Consider the following 24,256-nt stretch of genomic DNA (forward strand, 5'->3'; position numbering starts at 1 on the left):
AAGCCTCTTATGAAATATGAAAGAGCATGTAATTCTAAGAAGGATTCAACGTTTATTTGATGAAAATTGGTTTTCAAATTGGATATCCAAAAAAGTGCTAATAATAAAAGGCGACATGCCACAACTTTATTAGGATCTCTTTATTTCCCTTTGTTTTTGGATATCTCGGCCATTTCAAAACCGATTTTCATCGAATAAACTTATGATACCCCTTAGAACTGCATGCTCTTTGACATCTCATAGAGTGGTTTCTGAATATCTCGCAAAACGTTTAAAGCTAAATCCTCACCTCGACCAGAACTGTACACACCCTTTAACATACAGATTATTTCATCAGATTGATGGTATGGGATACTATCAGAGTTTGCTTATTCATGTTAACAGTGTATAATATAATAATATATTATCTTTTTTGTTTTTGTATTTTGGCCCTCAATATACCCTTTAGAAGGGCCGTATCAACACGTTTGAATATAGTTCCAGCTGATACGTCAATTCACACACTCTTTTCTCTTTCTTCTCTCTCTCTCTCTCTCTCTCTCTCTCAGTAACTTATACGTCAGTATCCATACAACATGTAACAAAAACATTACTGCTGCCACAGTTACTGTATCATGTCTTAATTTTGTGTTTAAAAAGTCCTGATTATTTTAATAGGGACCTGGATGATTTTCTTTTCTACAGATTTACATGGAATAGTGGAACAGATATAGCCTAGAGGAAAATGATCCATGTATACATTTTCTTCAGCAAACACACATACACACATGTACACACACACACACACACACATACACACACAGAGACTGGTGACACTTCTTTTTGATGATTATTTTTAAAGTATGTGGAAACTATTGAAGTTAAAATACTCAATTATTTCAACAACATCAAGAATATTTTATGGAAATATTATGTGCCTAAAAATATATTCTTCAATTCAGGATGTAGCCAACTTGCGACTCTCACTTCTCCACACCCTGGCTACGAGAGTTAATCCTTGATTTTGATATTTCAAGTAATGATAGAAGGAAAGACAACTTTTTGATTAAAAGAAAAGCCCTCTCCCATGGTTGGATGGCTTTAAATACGGATGTGATTTACTGATAGTCATGATGGCATTGTCAAGATATTGAAACGATTAACAAATAGAAGTAAGTAACGTACATGATTATACTATCTTCTGTGTTAAATTGAGCCCTAATAAATCAATATATTTTCTGTATATTTGTTTTCATGATTCAAATTGGAAGAAAATACATTCTACTGATATCAAAATGTTTTTTTTAAGTATTTCATCATACACGGACAGATGAATATTGCCTTTAATGATTTCTTGTTCAAACTTAAGAGAAAAGGATACTCCTGTATATTTTGTGGCAAAGATCATAATACTCCTCTCTCTAAATTCCTTAGTTTGGAAATCAATATAATAAGATTATTCATACTGCATATGCAATATAGTATTATGTCTATATAAGATAGATATGCATATGTATGTAATAAACTGGTAATGCATTTTTTTTTGCAAATAAACTATAAGTTTATTTGACTCGAATTGTCGGCTTCCCATGCCTTCTTCAGGAGTCTTGACAGTCTTTATTGGCCAAAAATGCACTACCAGTATTTTTTTTCTTTAAATTTCTTCGTGGAGTCAATACGTGAAATCTCAACATGTTTGGACGTATATATTGTATAATGTATTGTGAATGTCCCGTGGACCGCAAAGCCAAAATTTCTCGCCGACAAGTTTTTATTCTGCTTGTGCAAATTCCAAGCCAAACCTCTTACTGTTCCTCAAATTAGATAATTACCTATAGCTATGGAGGGAAAAAGGTAAATTAGCTCTTCATTTTCAAAAGTGGAAAATCGATTGTGATGCCGAAAAATTAATGCACAATATTAAGTGTAAAGGATATTGTTGCTTTACATAATTAAGTGTGAACGTTGTGAAATATGAAATCGTTTTGTTTCATTTTTTCAATGAAAAATTAAGTACAAAGAAAAGAAAGAAAATTGTTGAATACTAGTATTTTGATAACCAACAAAGCATACTAAGACTAGAGCGGTATCATAAATATTGTCGATTGTAACACTCTAAAAACGCAAATGTTGAATCAACATTTAAAAGGGCCGAGGAGTGACAGCATTTTTTGAAGTGTTGCATCCAACTTTTAAAATAACATTTTAAATGTTGAATCTAGCAGGAAAACCAACACTTTGAAAATGTTGTCACTCCTCGGCCCTTTTAAATGCTAATTCAACATTTGTGTTTTTAGAGTGAATAACTGCATTATCATCATTTTGTGCATTTTGATCATTGAAACTCATACCGTGAAAAATATGTAATACAAGGTTCATAGTGTGGTACCAGGAACTTCGTTGTAGGGCCTACTGGTAGTTCATGGATGATACAAAATAAAGAAAACGGTCGAATTGGATCTGGAGAAGGTGGTTTGTAATTGTGTCTGTTATTTTATAGTATCAGACCTCATTATATTATTGAGTTTCCAGTTTGCATTTTGTGACTGTTAACATATCAGTGCTCAGACAAAGAGGCAGTGTCAACATACCTGCATGTTTGTGTTTTTAGTGTGTACGTCAGCGAACCTTGGTAATGGGTAATGATTGACAGGCTTGGAGAAGTTCAATTCGACGGTTGTCGTCACCCAAAACGCTACCCGGACACGTTGTCTCCGAGTCCGATTTTGATCTCTAGTCCCGTCGTGATCGAGATCAGCTTGGACAAAAAATTAAGATGTGATGTCTCACTCAATTATTATCTACGGTTAAAGACAGTGTATTTTCTGTGTTCGTTTGACGAGAAAGCCTATACATTTCAACTTTTTATTTCTGAGAAGTAGGGCAGGTCACATTACTGAAGTTTACTCAATTTGCGTGTCCTTTCTTCATTCATGAGGCGGTTTTGTTAAGTGCAGCAACTGAGATATCCTCTTGTCCCATAAGCGTATATCATTTCAAGATAGTGACTTGAGGATTTGAGTATATTTCACCGGTTTTCCCATTAAAAAAGGTCTGTCCATCGATCAACAGTATCTTCAAGCATAGGCCTACTGTCACGTATCATAAATCCAAATCCAAACTATAAAACTCAAAGTCAAAACTCGGCCTTGAGATGGAGCCGGCGGGATATTCGCAGCGTATCGGCCAAAGCACCTGTACTGATGAAACCGTGATCGAATCAGGGAGCAGAGTCATCTTGTGGTGTGTCCCACGCTCAGTCTCCACGGCGTTGACGAAGTGCTTGAGTGCTATTGACGAGATCGAAGTCTGGTTCGAACCGTTTTGGCGCTGTCTGGCCATTGAGACCCCTGGAACGGCTCTGAGCCGCAGTAAGTCCGGTGCAGAGGAGGAGAATAAACTCACGGATACCAAAACTTGTCAGCAAGCTATAACAGTCGATTTTGATACCAATGACACTCAAGAGACAGAGCAAACTTTCTCGTAAGTAGGCTTGTCGTATAAAGACTGTGTGATTCAACACTTTTCTTCCAACTTGTGACGTGCCACATTATTTTACTTCATGTTCATTTGACTTTGTTTTCTGCATGGTTGCGTGACACAGACTTAATGAAAATGAGAATACTCTGATTTTATTACCGTGTTTAAACAAAACAGATTAAAAAAAGAACAAGTAGGCCAAATTTAATGGTCCTCGTTGACGTTTGCTTAAAGCCACTATTTACCATTGGGAGCAGTGATCTTAAAAATGCTCGAATTATCACATTTGATGCATATGCATAGTTCAGTTGTATCACAAAACATCCTATATAAAAATTTGGTAATTAAACCGCAAATACAAGGAGATATCGCACTTTCCTTAATAAAACGTAACTGCAAACGGTTTATTCTGGAAACGTTATTGAAAAAAACTATTCACATTTTGTATATTTAACAAGACTTAGCATTGATTATACTGATAAAAATATTCCGTTGGTTGTTTCTATCTCTAACTCATATTTTAGAACTATTTGAAGCACTAAAGCTGTTGTTTTTTACCTGCAAATGATATATATAAGATATATATATATATGAAGAGTTTGTTTGCAAAAACCGATAAGTCCATATTTGCCAAATGGAGATATTTACGATTAAAGGTCAAGAAAAACAAAGAGAATAATAAGAAAATTTTTGCTTCTTTTGAACATAACTTCAAAAATATACCTTTATATGTAGTGACCAATATATCATTTAAAAGGTATTATTTTGTACTTTATGGCAGAGATCGTACTTCAAAATCTTCAAAAATGGACTTATCGGTTTTTGCAAACAAACCCTTCATATATACATGTAAAAGTATACATAATACATACATGTATAATTATATACAATGAGATCAATGAAGTGTGCACTAATTCACGTTTCTCGCTTCTCAGTTAAATCATGCTGAATATATCAATCTTGACATACGTTTCGTCAGCAAAATCCCCTGCCAGTGTTTATCTCTTCATGATTACTTAATTCTTTGCTCTGTACCATTATGAATGACAGCACCAACAGGTTCGAATTGTTCCAAAGATACCCAATTTTCTAGACTGTATTTTTCCTTGGAAAGTATCTAGAATATGGTAAAATTTCTTACATAATTCAATTATCATATTTTGCTGGCATGGTCATGTACATAGAATATGGCGTTGATCTTCTAAAATTTTGGTGGAGCTTAATTCCTTTAAAGTATAAGGTTCTATAAAAGAATTTCCTTGAAGTAGTGAGCTCCAACGCTGTTTCCCGTATAAGTAGAGAGTGGGCATGTGAAAGAGAAGGAACACTAACTATTCCAAAGTGCAGTTTTGAGAAAATACAGTGTATATTCTGTGCATGCATCACGTATAGACGTGCAAATTTGCTTAATCGAAGAATAGAAATATCATTTGCCCGGCACAAACAGATATGAGACTGTTAACACTGTTGCTATTGACTATTGGCAGCACGTTTGTTGGCATGAAAATGGTACTTTTAGTTGGGATGGCATGGCCGAGAAGGTGAATGTCTGCAAAAGTACGTCGGTGCGGCGAAAATAAGACTCGTTTTGACTCATATCAGCCATATATTGCATTTAAGAAATTGTCCTAAAAGCTTAGGCTCACATAAATATACAGGCTGTTTGACCTCGTATGTAAATCCATCATGAAGTGAAATCTTCGAAGAAGACGGTTTGATTTTGCTACAACACGCATTTCCCATAGACACCTGCCCGTGTATACTCGGGACTCGTCCTCAAAGGGTTAAGCACACCGATTCATACATGTATACGTTGAAAACTTTCGCCGATGCTCCTTTCCCATAACAAAAATTAATGTATTGCAACTGATTGATAAATTGCCCTATTATATTCATCGGCGTAAATAAGCATGAATTAATCAGTGTTTTAGTAATCACTATGATAAAAAAAAAAAAAAAAAAAAAAAAATCAGGAGCATACATACTCGGGTTGCATGGATTCGAACTAACGACGTCCTGGTCACTGGCTTCCACCCGACAGCCAGTGCTGCATGGTTCTAATACTTACAGCATGCGCTGGTACAGCGTAAAACACTGACTAATTCGGTGCTTATTTATGTTGATGTACAGCAATTTGTCGATCATTTGCAATGAAAACAACCCGATGCAAGAATTTCATTGATTAGGAATATATATATATATATATATATATATATACATATTGTATTAACATACATAAGAAGTGTTATTGCAAAATGAGTTAAAAAGTCAATTCATTATCAGATAGAGCAAAATATCTATAACTATTTCCAGTAATACCTCACTTCTAACATAACAAGGAATATTCTAGAAGTTATATTCAAATCTATCTGATATTTTCTTATTGTTTTCTTTGTTTTTACCATCGTTAATCACAATTATCTCAACTTAACAAGAATGGAGGTAGCTCGTTTTGCGACAAAATTCTTCACATATGTATAGTGCTCTGTATAGTGTTCTGTGACAAAATGTCGCTTTGTGCACGATCGTGATATCTTTAAATTTTATTTCTAACAACATTCAGATACATAACAGACCAGCTCTGAGATGCTCAGGATGCAAATGGCAAAAGCAAAAATGGTAAAAAGACAATCATAGCAATACAGAGAAATTTATTTTCATGCTCATGATCACTATTTAGTCACAAGAGCAAATAAGTCAACGTTTCATCAAAAGCGGAAATATGAATGAGAGTGTAAGGGCCTATATGGAATGACAAAATTTCAAGTCTTTTCACTAATTAATGATATTGGACATGCTCACAACCACACATGTTAAATTATGAGCTAACAACGTCATCTCCTCGCTGTATCCTTTAGAGTTCCACATGATCATCTCTCCTGACTCTTTTAAGAGACTTCTAGGGAAATGGCATGCTTTGGCGAAAACTTGTGGTAAAACTGTACTTATTGAATAGTGATGACTCTGAAATGAAGTTAGATTTGCCGAATAATACAGTACGAAATTACATTTCATCATATTTCACTGAACGGTTACAGCTCGTTATTCCGAAGGTTCGTTATTCCGAAGGCTCTTAAGTCCGAAGATTCGTTATTCCGAAGGTTCGTTTTTCCGAATTTCATTTTCGGATTAACAAATCTTCGGAATAACGAAGCTTCGGAATAACGCCACAAATGTTCGGATTAACGAACCCTTTTTTATTTTCGGATTAACGAACCTCTAGGTATAGGGAATTTGTGTGTTTCGGATTAACGAACCTTCGGAATAACGAACCTTCGGAATATCGAACCTTTGGAATAACGAACAGCACCCTCACTGAACAACGGAATGACAGAGTTCTGAGAGAGTAAAACCATCGCTTGTTCTCATTTGCGAAAGTAATTGTGACAGCTGTGGTGCCTCAAACGTGCGCAACTGAAAAATTCTGCAACATATTGTTGTTTGCGCGATTATTCTTTTATGAATGCATGTTGACTAATGAATTTGATGTTTTCCTCCGATTTATCATTCATACAGTTATTCCTCCGTCAAACATCGTTTGGAAAACTCAACAAGCCGTCACGTCTTTGTCAAGGACATATCAGTCGCCATGACGAGAGTAAATTTTGAGCACCTTCCCAAAGGCTACAAGCATACCTTCCTGATACGCCATCCTCTTCGGGTGTTCGCATCGCTTCGGAAGGCCGTCACTTCTTCGTTTTCAGACCTTGGTCTGCTGCGGGACTCGGCAAGGGATGAGGGGACATTTGACATCGGTCGAGATCATCCACTGGGAGATGGCTCTCAGATGGGAGTCAGAGAGACCTATGAACTCTGGAAATACGTTCGTGAGCATTTGGAAAGCGACCCGATTGTGATCGATGGGGACGAACTCTTGGCGAACCCTGCCGAAGTGCTGTCGAAGTATTGCGAAGCCGCGGGCTTACCTTACGACAAGTCGCTGCTCACTTGGGACGCGTCAGTGGCAGTGCTGAACAAGTGGATTATTGTAGGTGATGGGTCACTCGAAAAGTTGACTCCATTCTACGGGAGGGCATTGAGGAGCAGTCATTTTTCAACTCCCAGCGAGATACCGTCTCGAGATCATGTGACCCCTGACGTCATCAGATGTACAGATGAGGTCATGAAATATTATGAAGAAATGCATCAATATAGACTTAAACCATGACCAAACAAACGCCACATCGACAACCTTTATCATTCGACGTCATGCAGTGCAACTGGAGATAACATCGTTTATGATCTTTTATCAAAACGATTACAAAAATATTATTTGATATGCAAACTACTGTCAGTTCTTATTATTTAGGATAGGAATATAAGCAATATACTACATCTTGGTTTTGTAGAATTCTGTGATTGCATCTTCTTAACACATGTTTGCGAATATCAAGTATTTGAAATTACTAACGGTTAAAAGAATACCCATCAGCCTATTATCTGACGCAGGAAAGAGTTGATCATGATGAAATTTGTAATGTTATACACAGCAGCTCAACAAATGCCTGATACATAGGTCAACATTACTTAGTACAGTGGACTCCCGTTACAACGAAGTCTTCGGGACCGACAGTTTTCTTTCGTTACGTATCGAAATGTCGTTATAACCGAACAAATAAACAATAGATACATAGAGCTGATAACCTGAATTTTTTATTTCGTTGTAACCGGAATTTCGTTATAACCGTGTTTGTAATAACGGCAATGCACTTTATTTGAATATTAACTGATCATCTGTCGCAGAAGCCGTTCATAATCTCCCGTAAATGATCACATAACGATGATATTGCACACTGCTCATTTGCCATGAATGCAAAACTTACCCTATCTCTCATAGTGATACAAAAGAATGCAGGCCTACATAACTTTTTGAGCAGATCTAGAACAGATTTTTTTTTTTCGAAAATGGCTTTAGTGACTTTATGTTTGTAAAACCATGGACCCTACCACGATGGGCAAGACTACGGAAGAAAGACTCGCGAACATTTTCCTGTCCGTCTTCACGCCGTACAACTACCTCTCGATATCAACACCTCTGCAGGTTGCTACCTCTGTTGTACATTTGTATTATGATTTACTTGTATCTTCCAGAGGCGGATCCAGGAATTCCGTAAAGGGGAGGCGCCTTTACAAAATTAAAGGGAGGAGGCGCACGTGCTCCCCATTTTTTCTTTTTATTTCTTTTGTTTTAACCAAAAATAAAGAGGGGGCGCACGCCCGGTGCGTCCCCTCTGGATCCGCCACTGTCTTCTATTGTCTTGTTGTCATGTCAGTCTTGTATCAAGGAGGTTCGAGAAATGGAGTCACAACAGCCTTAGACCCCGTTTACAGTGCGAGGCTCGGCCGCGGCCGAGCCGCGGCCGAGCCCAGCCCCGCTTCAGTGTAAACGCTCAAAAGGCCAAATGCGAGGCCAAAATTGGCCTCGCATTTGGCCTCGCTCTGGAGGTGGTCTCGGCCGCGGCCGAGCCGCGGCCGAGCCCTGCCTCTTCTTGGTGTAAACGCAAACTGGGCCAAATGCACGGCCAATTGCGCGGCCAATTTTAGTCTGGCTTCCAAACCCTCTGCCTGTATCTTTCGCTATTCAGGATATTAACCCCCTCAACGTCGAAAACTAGTATAGTTTAAGGTGGTTGTGTCCTGCAAAGGATTTTTTTCCTTCGGCAAAGGCCTTTGCCCGAACGGCGACTTCGTCGCGACGGAATTCATTTTGCAAAGGGTCTGAAAACCAGACAGTACCAAATTGCGTTTGTTTACAAGCAGAGCGCCACTACGACAAAATATTGAAAGGTTTGAATCAAAAGCGCGGCCGAGCCCAGCAGTGTAAACGGACAAAATTGCGAGGCTCGGCCGCGCAATTGAGGCCGGACTCGGCCGCGGCCGAGCCGCGGCCGAGTCCGGCCTCAATTGCGCGGCCGAGCCTCGCAATTTTGTCCGTTTACACTGCTGGGCTCGGCCGCGCTTTTGATTCAAACCTTTCAATATTTTGTCGTAGTGGCGCTCTGCTTGTAAACAAACGCAATTTGGTATTGTCTGGTTTTCAGACCCTTTGCCAAATGAATTCCGTGGCGACGAAGTCGCCGTTCGGGCAAAGGCCTTTGCCGAAGGAAAGAATCCTTTGCAGGACAAAACCACCTTAAACTATACTTGTTTTCGACGTTGAGGGGGTCAATATCCTGAATAGCGAAAGATACAGGCAGAGGGTTTGGAAGCCAGACTAAAATTGGCCGCGCAATTGGCCGCGCATTTGGCCCAGTTTGCGTTTACACTGAGAAAAGGCCGGGCTCGGCCGCGGCTCGGCCGCGGCCGAGACCACCTCCAGAGCGAGGCCAAATGCGAGGCCAATTTCGGACCCCGTTTACAGTGCGGGGCCGGGCTCGGCCGCGGCTCGGCCGCGGCCGAAACCGGCCTCAATTGCGCGGCCGAGCCTCGCAATTTTGTCCGTTTACACTGCTGGGCTCGGCCGCGCTTTCGATTCAAACCTTTCATTATTTGGTCGTAGTGGCGCTCTGCTTGTAAACTAACGCAATTTGGTATTGTCTGGTTTTCAGACCCTTTGCCAACTGAATTCCGTGGCGACGAAGTCGCCTTTCGGGCAAAGGCCTTTGCCGAAGGAAAAAATCCTTTGCAGGACAAAACCACCTTAAACTATACTAGTTTTCGACGTTGAGGGGGTTAATATCCTGAACAGCGAAAGATACAGGCAGAGGGTTTGGAAGCCAGACTAAAACTGGCCGCGCAATTGGCCGCGCATTTGGCCCAGTTTCCGTTTACACCAAGAAAAGGCCGGGCTCGGCCGCGGCTCGGCCGCGGCCGAGACCACCTCCAGAGCGAGGCCAAATGCGAGGCCAATTTTGGCCTCGCATTTGGCCTTTTGCGCGTTTACACTGAAGCGGGGCTGGACTCGGCCGCGGCCGAGCCGCGGCCGAGCCTCGCACTGTAAACGGGGTCTTGGCCTCGCATTTGGCCTTTTGCGCGTTTACACTGAAGCGAGGCTGGACTCGGCCGCGGCCGAGCCGCGGCCGAGCCTCGCACTGTAAACGGGGTCTGATTCGCTTTGATCCCATTCTCGAAGCCGCCACTTACGAATATTTGAAGTATGTGTCAAACTGGATCTGCCGCTCAGATGCGAAGACAATTGACTCGTGTCTAATCACCAGCCACTTTCCACGGAAGATATGTCTTTGTGATGGTAATTACTTACCATCGGTAGACAATGGTAAAGGCACGGGGTGCGCGAATAGAAATTGCTCAAATATTGCTGCGAAATAGATATCAAAATTACTCGACTGTACGTGTCTGTACGCTAATCTGATATATTAATTTACAAAGAACTATACTTGAAGATGATACCATATTAGTTTCATTTGGCGGAAATAAGGAGAAAAGTGATAAAACCGGCTTTCCATGATGGTAAAATTTCAAACACTTTAACAAAATACAGCTCAGATTTACACTTTTGCACATATTTTCGAACGGAATTGACTTTTGTTTTACATGCTTTATCATTAGGTGAAATTTCATTGCATTTGATATAAACGAGGAGCATATACCCGATATTAATGTTAGCGTTAAAAATGAATCTTCATATTGCTCAGAAAGATGGCGGCTTCAAGCATCGAACATCAAAGGCACAAATGCACCTGTGGAATTCTTTTGTCCATCCATAGAAAACTGACAGCTGATTGAATAATCATAGTCAGTTGTAACTCCATCTCTCGAACCTCCTTGTTTGTATCTTATATCGTTCTGCTGCCACGTGTCTTGTCTCTGTAGTGGGCTTCCGAATCTGGATAGTATTTTGTACTGATTTTCTTCTTCAGCGTATTACAAGCATTGTCTTTTCAGTGGGTACTTTCCTACAGTGCATAACAGTTACTGCTCCCCTTGGTGATTTATAATGTTTTGTTTAAACAATGATGTAAATCAAACCATTACCAAACATGCTATAAAGAACAGACTTAGGGGGACCTTACCCACTTATTGAAAGTTAGAAAGTAATGTAATATGTATAGCATGCAAGACATTTAGAAATGTAATACATTGTATGTATATCCTGGACAAAATGATTTATTTGATTACAGTTTAGTTCTTAGAAATAAAATATGTATCCTTGTCAAGTATGAAAAGTATTTGTTTGATGGAAGCTTAAACACATAGAATGTAATATGTACATGAAGTAATGTATAAGGGTTCGTTGGATTATCATCTGAGAGTTTTGTCATTCATTATATTGGCTGTACGTATTACTATAACTTGTTCACTGTTACTTAGTACAGCTGTACTTGTAAGTATGCCATTACCTGCATGCAATGTGCCCAGAATAAGACCATGGGACTGGTATATATGTCAACAATGTTCTTTGTTTTCGTTACGTATAAAGATATTATTACAACTAAATATTTTGCTATCCTTGCCGACTTTGTTCCTTTCACAATATCCATGTAGTTTACATTAGTCTTTTACACAAGAATACGCTTGTTGTCATGGCAGTATAAACGCCCTACTTAATCAAGCCCTCAAAATACGGCCCCAGAACTGTATAGAACTTCACCAATATAGTAGGCTTACATTCACTGTGGGAAAATAGGCCTATACACCAACTACACTGGAATTCTACAAGTTTCACATAAACCACTTTCATGTAATCATCAGTGAAGGTAGCTTCTCAACCATGCAATCGTGCAAAATTAGAGAAGGTGTTATAGCTTTACAGCTGACTCACATTTCATTGAATATTCACCAAATAGAGCTGATATTAAGAGGAACAGGGCAAGGATTATGTGCCAAAATAATTTCGTATCCGTTGATCCCATGATTGTCTTCGATGTATCGCGAGTCCCAGTAAACTTTGAATAGGGCACACCCTATATTTTGCACAAAGTTATGGGTTAAAGGCATAATTTACCATTGCATGTCGATGAAACAAAAAAAAAAAAAAACAGCATTGGTGCTTCAAAATAGTTCTAAAATGTGAGGTAGAGATAGAACTGCCAATGCAAACATTTGAACAAGAATAATCAATGTTAAGTATTGTTACATGTCCAAAATGTGAACAATAGTTATAATAAAACTTTTTCCAGACTAAACCGTCTTAAGTTATGGTGTAATGAGAAAAGTAGTGTATATCTCCTTACATTTTAGGCTTTATTGCTAAAATTTTACATGGTAGGATGTTTTGTGATACAGCTGACCTAAACATATGCATCGGAAGTGATGTTCTGAACATTTTTAAATCACTGCTCCCAAAGGTGTACAAGACCTTTTAGGTTTAATACAACAAAACGCTTGCACACTCACACAGACATCCCGCATTTGTGCATTACACACCGCATGATCTGATGATATACAGTATGCAGTATAGTCATGATAGTGGGGGAACTTTGTGCCTGCAGAAAGTAATCATATATCTTATCATTTCTCTTCCCCTGAAGTACACGTCCGCCTCTGGTATATGCGACAACAGAAGTATCTTGATAGCGTTTATCATAATCAGAAAGGAACAGGACAGAAGGAACGGTTACAGTTCGTTATTCCGAAGGTTCGTTATTCCGAAGGTTCTTTAGTCCGAAGGTTCGTTATTCCGAAGGCTCGTACGTTATTCCGAAGATTCGTTATTCCGAAGATTCGTTAATCCGAAAATGTGATAAGGTTTGTTATTCCGAAGGTTCATTAATCCGAAAATAGAATAAGGTTCGTTATTCCGAAGGTTCGTTAATCCGAAAATGACACAAAGCTTGTTATTCCGAAGGTTCGTTACGGACCCTATTTCATTTCGGATCAACGAACCTTCGGAACAACGAACCCTATTTCATTTTCGGATTAACTAACCTTCGGAATAACGAACCCTATTTCATTTTCGGATAAACGAGCCTTCGGAATAGCGAACCCTATTTCATTTTCGGATTAACGAACTTTCAGAATAACGAACCTTCGGAATAACGCCACAAACAATGTTCGGATTAACGAACCCTTTTTTATTTTCGGATTAACGAACCTCTAGGCATAGGGAATTTGTGTGTTTCGGATTAACGAACCTTCGGATTAACGAACCTTCGGAATAACGAACCTTCGGAATAACGAACAGCACTCGAAGGAACACAAGATGAGAACGAGATGAAAGAAAGAGATGAGAAGGGAAAGAGTCGGGGGGGGGGGGGGGGCTATAGGGCGGACGTGCATGATACAAGGAGGGAAATTCATCGATAGAGGATCCTTGTCTTTATGGACTCGTTCGCTCTCTTCGTCTTCTCTCCCTTTCCTCTCCTCTTCGTCTCTTTCCATGTGACCTCCCTGTCAACCTCCTCCGTTTCCCTGTGTCAAACGTCATATCTCTCGTCTCTCCTCCCCTGTGCCTCTCGAATACCTTTTGACTCTGTACTCACAAAAACAAGCGTGTTAAATTTCAGCTGCGTTTCATGGCGGGAGATCCCCAACTTATCCCGAGACCAGGCCAGGCAGCTTTCGGGGGATGACCACAGAGCAGCGATGGTGTTTATTTTCGGAGGGTTGGCAACTCGTGGTCCCTTTCCAGAGTTTGGCAAGAAATATAAATCTTTTGATACCCAAAGCAATCATTTGTGCCGCTGTTCCGAAGGTTCATGAACACATGGGCTCGTTATTCCGAAGATTAAAGGTTTGTTAGTACGCACCTTTCATTCATTTATTAATTCTTGTATTTTCTTTTTTTTTCCCCCTCTTTTGCTTCGCGAACTCTCGGAATAACGAACCTTTATTCATTTTCGGATAACAGAACTTCGACATATTAACGAACGTCGCCCTAGTAAACAACCTATACCAACAGAGCACTAAACGCAGCAGGTTACCATGGTAACAAGTGAAATGTTGTCATCATTGACCACGGGGCGCACAAACGACAAACATTGTTGCCTTGAGGCGTACTGTCTGCTTAAAGTACTCAGAACAAATTGAATTGAAATTCAAGAGAGACAACAAGCTCACTTTCAAATTGACGTACATAAGATAAACACATCAAGCGTTTGAGGCCTGTTTAGCATATGCTCTCAGACGTTCTACATTATTGTCATTATCATTCCTATCTTAGTATTGTAGTTATCATTACCTTAGAATCTTGAAAAATTCTGGAGGTTTCTGTCAATTTTATACCACTCTATGACATGTTTTCATAAGTACATTTTGTTGCCGTTTACTTCGTAATTTGTCAGTGTTTGGTGTGTACATCCTGTCCTTTTTCAAAAGTCACATCGTGGAAATGAAAATGGAGTGAAGCGAAAAAAAAAATCTCAGCCAGACAAGTCTGTTTTCATTACCGCGTTGTGTTGTCAAGGAGGTAGATTACCATTGCATCACCAAAATACCGAAACAGCGAGAGGGTCATTGCTCCAAAAGACGAACACGTGAGTTCACCAACGCGAGTCAACTTGCAGGTGATTGGTGCACGGGAGGTCAAACGAGGTCATTCAACCTCCGGGTCAGGTACCACCTGGTGCTGGGCTACAATAAAATCAACTGACAGAATATCAAATAAGGAGATGATGATGCTAAAGAAATGGAAGATGGGGAATAGCAACATTAACATTATTGTCTTTAAAAATCTAATAATAATAATTACATGTTGGTCAAACCCCATGAAACCATTCACAGGAATCGAAGGATAACCATTGAATGTCGTAACAATCCAGATAACACTACACTAACTTTCATGTGTAAGCTGTGATTACATCACGATTGGTTTAGTACCCGGGTTTAATCATTCAAGAAACAGGCTGCCCAGATTGAATAGCCATCTCTACTAGACTGATTCATACCAGTTTTCATTGTTGTCGGAAACTGTCAGAGCGCGATTGTGTAATTGTAAAAAGACAACAGGCATTACTGTTCAAAATAATTATGATCTACAACATGTACAAGTTGATGTCCACGAACCTCAATGTTCCGCTAAATCTTTACCCATGTGTGAAGATGTCTGACTCGTAAAAACTATAAAAGATCTAATGGTTTCTACTCTCCGTTTTGTTGCGATCTATAACCTAACCACAAATTTACACAGCATCCTAATACACACACACAAAAGAAAGTTTTATAAACGACCTTGTAGTATATCTCACTGTTTCTATTTTCTGCTCATGAAGTTTTTTGATTTTTTTTTTGTGTGTGTTGAGGCATTGCCTGAAAGGGGCATTATTTTGACTCTTCTATGTACGTCTCTCTGTAGTTATTTGATATAAGGGCCTAACCCATGCCAAATCATGCAAAAATAACATTATCATGCCACGTGTGTGCTGTCAGTTTGTATCACTATTCCCCTGAATGGTTATGATTATGACTATAAAAGAGGTCATAAGTTGTAAAGTTGTGCAAGTCTTGATTTATGAACAATCATTGTTCAAAAGGAAAGCAGATAGACAAAATAATTGAAGAAAACAGAACAAAACAAAAATCAAAAAGAAACCAAGAGAAGAAAACAAGATAATAAAACAAACAACCTATACAACAAACAAACAAACAAACAACCAAACAAGCAAACAAACAAAGACACAAAATATGAAATCAAAACAAGTATATGAATGAGAATCTTGACAATAACTGACAGTTATCTTGCGATACCAGAAAACACTAATCACCCGATCACTGATTTACTTCCCTGCAGTGACGAAACGATATAGTAACATTACACTTGTCGTTTGGCTTTTGGAGGTCAGGTGTTGTGTGTGGAAGGTTCCAAAGTGACCCTGCCATCTCCCCCGCATCGACTTTCTCGAGAATCCGGGTGCGTCCCGGAACTGCTTTTGGGGATCACGATACATTACAAAAGCTGCATGTGATGAGAAGAAACACCGGATCTCAGGATATAAAACTCGGCTTCATCCAGGGAGCGGGTTACACTTCACCTTGCTATCAAACAGTGGAAGGTGTCGGCTGGTAGGCTCTACCCAGCAGATAGGTGAGCCTACTAACGCGCATCCAGGTTCTTACATCATTCAACCACCACCAATTACTCATCCTCCTCGTCATCATTGTCATCATCATCGTTTTAAACGTGGATGCCGCCGCTGATTAACGAACTCCTCGTCGTGTATGAATCACACTTATCTCTCCTTGTTATTTTGTAGTCCGTAGACGACGGTTGCTCTCACCTGCGTCAGTTCTGGAAGTTGAATTTTACAATCAAGGGAGCTTTCGATCACCGGAACGAAAGATGATGATCTCCGGACGATGGAAGGCTGTCTTTCTCTTGAGAATATTTCTCATGTCTGCACTGTTTCTTGCCATCTCTGCTGAGCTTTCACATCGGCAAACTCGTCAAGCTGGAGGTAAGACAAACTTACATTAAAAGAACAAATAAGAAACATTAAGGGAGAACAGTAGTAGTAATTATGATATTAATCATAGAAAGGACAGTTGTCGCTGTGGTTATCACGCAGATGATGATAATATCATCATTTTTAGCATGATCGTCATCACTCTGATTATCTCAAATTCGTAATGGTAGAAGAGGGTAATCATAGCTTGTGTATAACTACATCTTACAATATCGAACCTTCGGAATAACGAACCTTCGGAATATCGAACCTTCGGAACAACGAACAGCACCCGGTAGTGGAGCCTACATGCACAGTATACTTACATAAACATTGATTGGCGTGATCCCTTACTAAACTTGGTCTTTAATCCAGCCAAAAAATATGTTAATCTGATAAGAAAGAGTAAAACCTTACGAGTTCAATGGTAAAAATTTGAAATCGGATGAAAAACAAAGAAGTTATGAAATTTAGAGTTTTGCTGATTTCTGCAAAACAGTTCTTGTATAGTGGATATGAATAGTTCTCATTATACAAACGAGTGAGCTGACCTCACAATTTTTTATTGATCGTGTACAAAAAGTGACGAAAATTCAAATATTTCTGTCACTGAATTCTGAAACATGATGTTATTCCTTGTTGGATAACTTCAGAATAGGGATCAGTTACATCAGGATTTGAGCCTCGGGCATGATTGCGTTTGAATGAAAAACTGGAAATTTCAACATTTTATGTACAAACTATAATAATATGGCAAGTTGTGAAGGGATACATGCTCACTAATTTGCCATAATAAATATATTATTATAGTGACCGTTCAAGAACTTCTTCTTAAAAAAATAGCGAAACTTCAAAATGTCATAACTTCCTTATTTTTCATACGATTTTGATCAAAATTTTACCGTTGAACTCGCAATATTTCACTCTTTCTTATCAGACTAACATATATTTGGACTGGATTTTTCCTTTTAATCCTTTGTGTGGGATTTTCTGTGCCACTTTTTGCACTCAAGCACACAAAGCAGGGTGGAGGATCCAGGAATTCTATATAGATGGGTGCCTAAACAAAGTCAAAGGGGGCACAAGTACCCCCATTTTCCTGTTTATTTCTTTTGTTTTAACACTTTTGTTTTAACAAAAAATAAATAAATAAGGGGGGGGGGGGCGCTCGTGCGCTCCCCCGGATCCGCCACTGCAAAGGGTTAATGTGGCAGCAATTCTGGCACTCCCCCTTTCCTATGCGCCTCGCGAGGTAGTTTCGATTCTTTCTTCTTCTTTATTTCTTTCTCCTCAAATGTTGTGCAGAGGTAAAAGGTATTAGCCCACATTTGTAAACCTGCCGCAATTGGTCTCATAGTTAGCATGGAGTTTGGGTATGATTGCAGTAACACCTGTGCAAAATTTCGTTCCAATTAGTCCATTACTTTCATAAAAATAAATGAAAATGCACCGTAATCCGTATGCATGCGTATAACGCTCGCTAGCTCCGGTCCACGTACGTGTTACATGTACGATGTACGTAGCTATAGCCCGCGCTCGTAATTCGATTTTGGGTCGGGTTGACCCGGTTTGAAAATTGATTTTAAAACGATGATTTTCTCTCTTTTATCGAATGGTATAGACAAAGAGCGACAGGTGAGGTATGTTACTGTTATAACTTGTACTTGAAGTCATATTGGACCTGTTTTATGCAGTTTTGATTTTCGTGGGTTTGCAAATGTGGGCGAGTACCTTTAACTAAAAAAATCCTTCGCCTATCACTTTCAAACTTATACCATATAATTATGTATCCTGTCCTAGGGATGACAGATCTACGGTATCACTGTGATCAGTCAACCGTGACGTCACTATGACGTCATTATCTTAAATCACGTTCACATTCGTATCTCATTAATGGAATTTCTCAACGAAATTTCCATATCATATAGTTTAAGTCAAGCTCTATTGATTCATGAATAGAATTTGATCATGTTCACTCTAAACGAACGCGTACGCGCGCGTTGAAATTTTAACATTCTCCTATCGAGCTCAAAATTGTTTTGCACACGTTTCAGGTCATTTGGAGCATTTCATAAAAAGTAAACGGACGCGTACGCGCGCGCGCATATACCCACGCGCAGCTCGTATGAATTAGAAATTTCCCGTTTTTGCACATGAATCACACGTCTAAGATATCCAGAAATAGTTCTACCTAGCTTCAAGTCAATCCGACTCAATATGACGTCATACAGGCCCATCAAAGTTGAAATTCCGCTCGCGCGTCAATGGCGATATACAGTGCAAATATGCCAAAAAACCGCCAATTTTTAACCCGAGTTTACTCGTCAGGATGGACGGTGACCCCCCCCCCCCCCATATTCTTTGCATATTCTGAAAGCAGATGAGCTGTAGATATCATTTCATGGGTGCCAGATGCTTGCAAAATGATTAAAAGATATCAAATTCCTCAATGAAATAAAAAAGGAATTTTACAAATGACGTCATCAAATTTCAATTTTGATTGGATGACGTCATTACCTTGAAAAAAAATCAATTGAAAGTAACCTTGTCAAATTTGACCAGTTTACGTGTTAGCTCTACGGGAGGGCATTTTTTCTGGAAATGAAAATTGACATGACTGTCTTTATCTCGCACTAGCTCACTTACTCTTTAGTGAATTGGCTGAGACTTTGGGCTATTGTTAAAGTGCCCTCCGTTTTTTTCATGGGACGTCGGGATCACGTTGAAAAACTTGGTTGAAATTGGCACTTGGCTTCGATGTAGCGTCAATTTTGCTTAATACACAGAGCCTATGGGGATGAAATGGCTCAATGCATAGCGCATCGGACTTTTAATCTTCAGGTTCTGTGTTCGAGGCCCGCTCTTACCATTTTTCTTTTGCCTTGTTTTTACTCTTATATTTTTGCTTTTTCTTTAGTAAATCTTATTCTCCCTTCCTAACTTCATCTTTTTCTGATCCTTTTATTCTTCTCCTTCAAATTTCTATACAATACCTTTACGTTTTCTTTATTTTCTCTCTTCCACTTTCTGTGCAATAGATCAAGAACAACAGGTCCTATCAACCCCATATTTTGCACATGCTTAGTTCATGTCACGAACATCATTTCATAAAACAACAACTACTTCTTCCGACACCATCTTGGGTAGATAAATTAGGGTCAAAGGTCAAAAGTGTTTAATCCTGTATCTTGGTGAATACACGTCCTATCTTTCCGACATTTTGCACACGTAAGGACCATGTTGCAAGAATCATTTCTCAAAATAACAACTTTTTGCTCAGATGCCATCTTGGCTGTGTTAAGTGGGGTCAAAGGTCAAATATACTTCATTCTGTAGCCTCATTAGTGTATATGGTGTCACCGCCATATTTTGCACACGCATGGGCCTCGATAGATGATCATTTTGTAAAATAGCAACGCTTTGGTCGGACGCCATTATTTTAGCTGTGCAAATGAGGTTCAAAGGTCAAATATTCTTTATATTGTATCTTGCTTACTAAATGCTTAATCGGGGCCAGATTTTGTACATAAATGGACTATGTTGCCTGGATCATTTCATAAAACAACGTCTTTTGACTCAGACGTTATCTTGGCTGTGCGAGATAGGGTCAAGAGTCATGACTGCTTTGTCCTGTATCATGGTAAATACATGCCCTATCACTCCCATATTTTGCACACATTTTAGCCCATGGCATATGGATCGTTTCATGAAATAACAACTTTCTAATCAGATGCCATCTTGGCTTTCTAACGTAGGGTCAATGATCAAACTAATTTCGTCCAGTATCTTGTTAAATTCATGGCATATTGCCTCTATATTTTGCACAGATATAGACCTTGTCAAGAAGATCATTAATTTTCATAGGATAATGGCTTTTTCCTAACACGCCATCTTGTATGTGAAAATTAGGTTCAAATATACTAAAAATTTTCATTTTGTCTCTTTGGTAGCATAATTATGCCCTTTCCTCTTTAAATCTGTAGCCATGACAGGTTTGACAGGTTCCTTTTCTGGATGAGAATTCCAACATCACATGACCAATGGTCCCTACTGACAGATGAAACAGATCGGGTCGTCTGTACCGGTATTGATATCAGGACTCAAAACATTCATTTCCGAATATATCGGATCACCTAATCTGTCAGTGTTGACAAATTCCGATTCTAGTTACTTTTTATTTCTTTGTTAAAAAAACCCCCAGAAGGGGTGCTCGCCCGGTGCGCCACCTCTTGATCTGCCACTTCTATCTGTATTTTTTTTTTAAAGAGGTGATTGAAACTTTCTTTATGTGTTTGGTTTGGTAGTGTTTTAGTTAGCGCGGTCAACTTGATTGTGAAGTAACAATATTGCTACCCACGAAACGTTGTGCGAGTGCAATCCGCATTAGGCCTAAAGATGAATTAAGAAATAATAACTTTGGCATCCTGATTAACAACAGCAAACATAAGACGATAATGCACAAGACAGCTCTAGGCACATGGTGCCGGGCTGGCAATTTAAGACATTTCCAGGGGTGTTGCTGGGCAGACAGCAGACTGTACTTTGTAGTTTCTATTATAGGTCCTATATTTATTTTAGTAGAATAAGACTTTTTCTTTTCTTTTTCAAATCATATTTCCACCAAATTATGATTGATCATGGGTTTTGTTCAGTTTTGCCGCAAAAGTGTTGTTTAGTCTACATTGAACTCATGAATGTTATGATCAACGCGAGGTTATCAAAAACAGCAATAGCTAGTCAACAATAACACGGCATTTTCCGAAAGATATTTTCTCACTACATAGGTCTACTCATGAGAAAAGCTCTGCATTTCCCCTATAGATCTAATTCTGATCGCGATCGCGGCTCCCCAGCATCTCAATCAGGCCATGATTCCCCCCCCCCCCCCCCCCAAAAAAAAAAAAAAAAAAAAAAAAAAAAAAAAAAAAAAAAAAAAAAAAAAAAAAAAAAAGGTTACTTTCAAACCCCAGGGGAAAAAAATGAAATTAGGGTGTATGTTTTTTTAGGGTGTATGCCATGCTGGGATTCTTTTCGCAGGACATTTTTCCACCTGCGTTGCACGTCCGTCATGCTGCTTGTACGTACTCTAGCAGACGACGCTAAGCACTGGTTGGGCGAGTCAGAGCCTTGTAATACTAATATTGTACTAGGTAGATCGAAGCAGTGCCGTATATTAATATACGGCACTGGATCGAAGGCTCTGGGGTGAGTGAACATTCCATACAGCGCACATTAGCACACATTACGAGCAATATGGAGACCGGCAAAAGAGGTGCAGTTCTATTTCGTGGAAAATGCCGTAATAATTGTTGAAGTTGCTCCAACTTTGAAGAAGGTCCAGAGTTGTTCTGGGAAGTCTCTGTGCTGTGGCACAGTCAGGTGAGTAGTTGGCCTCGTAGTTTGTACCTTTAACTCACAATTGCTTTTGCGTACATCAATGATACACAGTCCCACACGTACAATTACAAGTAGGTTCTAAGTAGTGATTTAAAAGCAACCACTGCATGCACGCACTGGGAAGATCGTACTAAAAACTCACAGTAAATTTTACACAGCGTCCCAGTAGATATCTACACCCCGGCTCATCAAGCCATATCACACACTGTATGGTTGACCACTTGAGAGGGAGGACCTGTAGTGGACACACACGAATCTTGCATTGTGCCGAGACTGCGATAAGCCTGCATCTTTTTTTCAACAGTATACAATCTAAACGACTTAACGTTAGGCCTGTTGTATTCTGTATTACACTAAGTATAATGCGGTGCTGGTATTGATGTCAGGTTGTGAAATGATGACCATTTTCAGGTGCGGCCAACATCCGTCTCGTCGGTGGCTCCAACGCCAATGAGGGTCGCGTCGAACTATTCGTAAACAACCAGTGGGGAACCGTTTGTGACGACTTATGGGACCTCAACGATGCACAAGTAGTCTGCCGCCAGCTGGGCTTGGGACGGGCGAGCCACGCTCTATCCAGTGCTCACTTTGGCCAGGGATCTGGTCCGATCTTGTTAGACAATGTGCGGTGCACTGGAAGAGAGACATTCTTGCTTTCCTGTCCACACCAGGGTCTTGGAATACACAACTGTGCTCACAGCGAAGATGCTGGAGTCATTTGCGGCCAAAGTGGTGAGCTTACACTAAAAAAAGGGACTAGAACTATACTCTCATTCTTTCATTTACAAGTTGTGTATTTCTTTTTATCTTTTAAAACAAATATCTATTTACCCACATTTAACACTGAATTACCTAAAAATCAGACCCAACTTGCATCACTTCTGGGTTCTGCTGACAGAGGATTTTTACGTGGCCAGCGTGTATCTACTGCTCTCTGTCTTTCCTCCGTTCACATACACAGTATTTTAGTTGGCATCAACCAGGATGGATGAATTGGATTTGTGAACATTGTTGAAGATAGGTTAGATCTATGTACACTTCATATTATTTTCAGGTACGGTATATGTGGCCCAACAAAGCAACATCAATTCAAAGCTGTACAAAAACAGCAACAAACAATTATGACATACAAGTAATGTGACTCAATCGTTATATTTATGGCAAATTTCTAGAGATAAAGAATGATTCCAATTTGGCATCGTCCCTAGAGTGTAATTAGCAATTTGGACAATTTAAAACAATCACCATGATTTATTACACAACCCAAAGTTGTATTCTAATTTTGTTTGTCAACATTATCAACGTGCTCATTTATTCTCTAGCTATGCACTTTGAAAAAAAACAAAACAAAAACAAAACCAAACAAAAAAAAAAACAAAAACAAAACCAAACAAACATACAATTTGTTTTGAACTTGCACAACAATCTTAACTTTATCTGGAGATTGGGAAAACTGATGTTGTCAATGTACTGTGATATCAAAATATCTTTTATTTCAGTTATTTGCAAAGTGTCTGAAATGTTATAGAATATGATTTGTATGGTACATGAAAAGACTGCTTAATTATCATCATATTTACCCTGACAAAAGCCAATAATTAAATTTCTTTCTCATTGTAATAGGGTTTTTGTGTGTAAAGACCTTTTCAATTTGCATCCTTTCCTATTTCTATAATAGGGGGAATCAACATCCGACTTGTTGGAGGTAGTGATATCTACGAGGGCCGTGTGGAGGTATTTGTAGGCAACCAGTGGGGTACGGTATGCGATGACTTGTGGGACATCAACGACGCCCGTGTGGTCTGTCGCCAGCTGGGGCTCGGAGTTGCAGTGGAGGCACGATCCCGGGCCCACTTTGGCGAGGGATCGGGGCCGATCCTGATGGACGACGTTCGGTGCAGCGGCAGCGAATCTTCCCTGAGGGACTGTCAACACCGCAGACAACACAACTGCCATCACAGAGAGGATGCTGGAGTGGTGTGCTCACGACCCGGAGGTGCTAGCAACCCAGGTAGGCTGCCGTCACTGGGTGATTTCAAGTTTGTTGCCAGTGCTGGTGTTGTGGTGCTATCTCAGCAGGCAGCAACTGTGTTGGAGCGAGATATGAAACAGTTGTTTTT

The 24,256-nt window shown here is 39.6% G+C and overlaps 2 protein-coding genes across 2 annotated transcripts in view; both read left to right on the forward strand.

The window, feature by feature from the left end:
• The first annotated feature begins 3,133 nt into the window (after window positions 1-3,133).
• LOC140236600 (uncharacterized) lies at window positions 3,134-7,627 on the forward strand. The gene is made up of 2 exons (XM_072316523.1): window positions 3,134-3,462; window positions 6,976-7,627. Exons 1-2 carry the CDS (start codon window positions 3,134-3,136, stop codon window positions 7,625-7,627), a joined length of 981 nt encoding a protein of 326 aa, XP_072172624.1.
• An 8,717-nt stretch (window positions 7,628-16,344) lies between these two features.
• LOC140237277 (scavenger receptor cysteine-rich domain-containing protein DMBT1-like) overlaps window positions 16,345-24,256 on the forward strand; it is a 41,218-nt gene continuing 33,306 nt past the window's right edge. Inside the window, exons 1-3 of the mRNA XM_072317222.1 lie at window positions 16,345-16,751; window positions 22,548-22,868; window positions 23,815-24,147. Of these exons, the coding sequence (XP_072173323.1) occupies window positions 16,637-16,751; window positions 22,548-22,868; window positions 23,815-24,147 (769 nt within the window). The 5' untranslated portion in view covers window positions 16,345-16,636. The remainder of the gene's footprint in view (window positions 16,752-22,547; window positions 22,869-23,814; window positions 24,148-24,256) is intronic.

Source organism: Diadema setosum, chromosome 13 (genome assembly GCF_964275005.1).
Source record: "Diadema setosum chromosome 13, eeDiaSeto1, whole genome shotgun sequence".
Classification (NCBI taxonomy): Eukaryota; Metazoa; Echinodermata; class Echinoidea; order Diadematoida; family Diadematidae; genus Diadema; species Diadema setosum.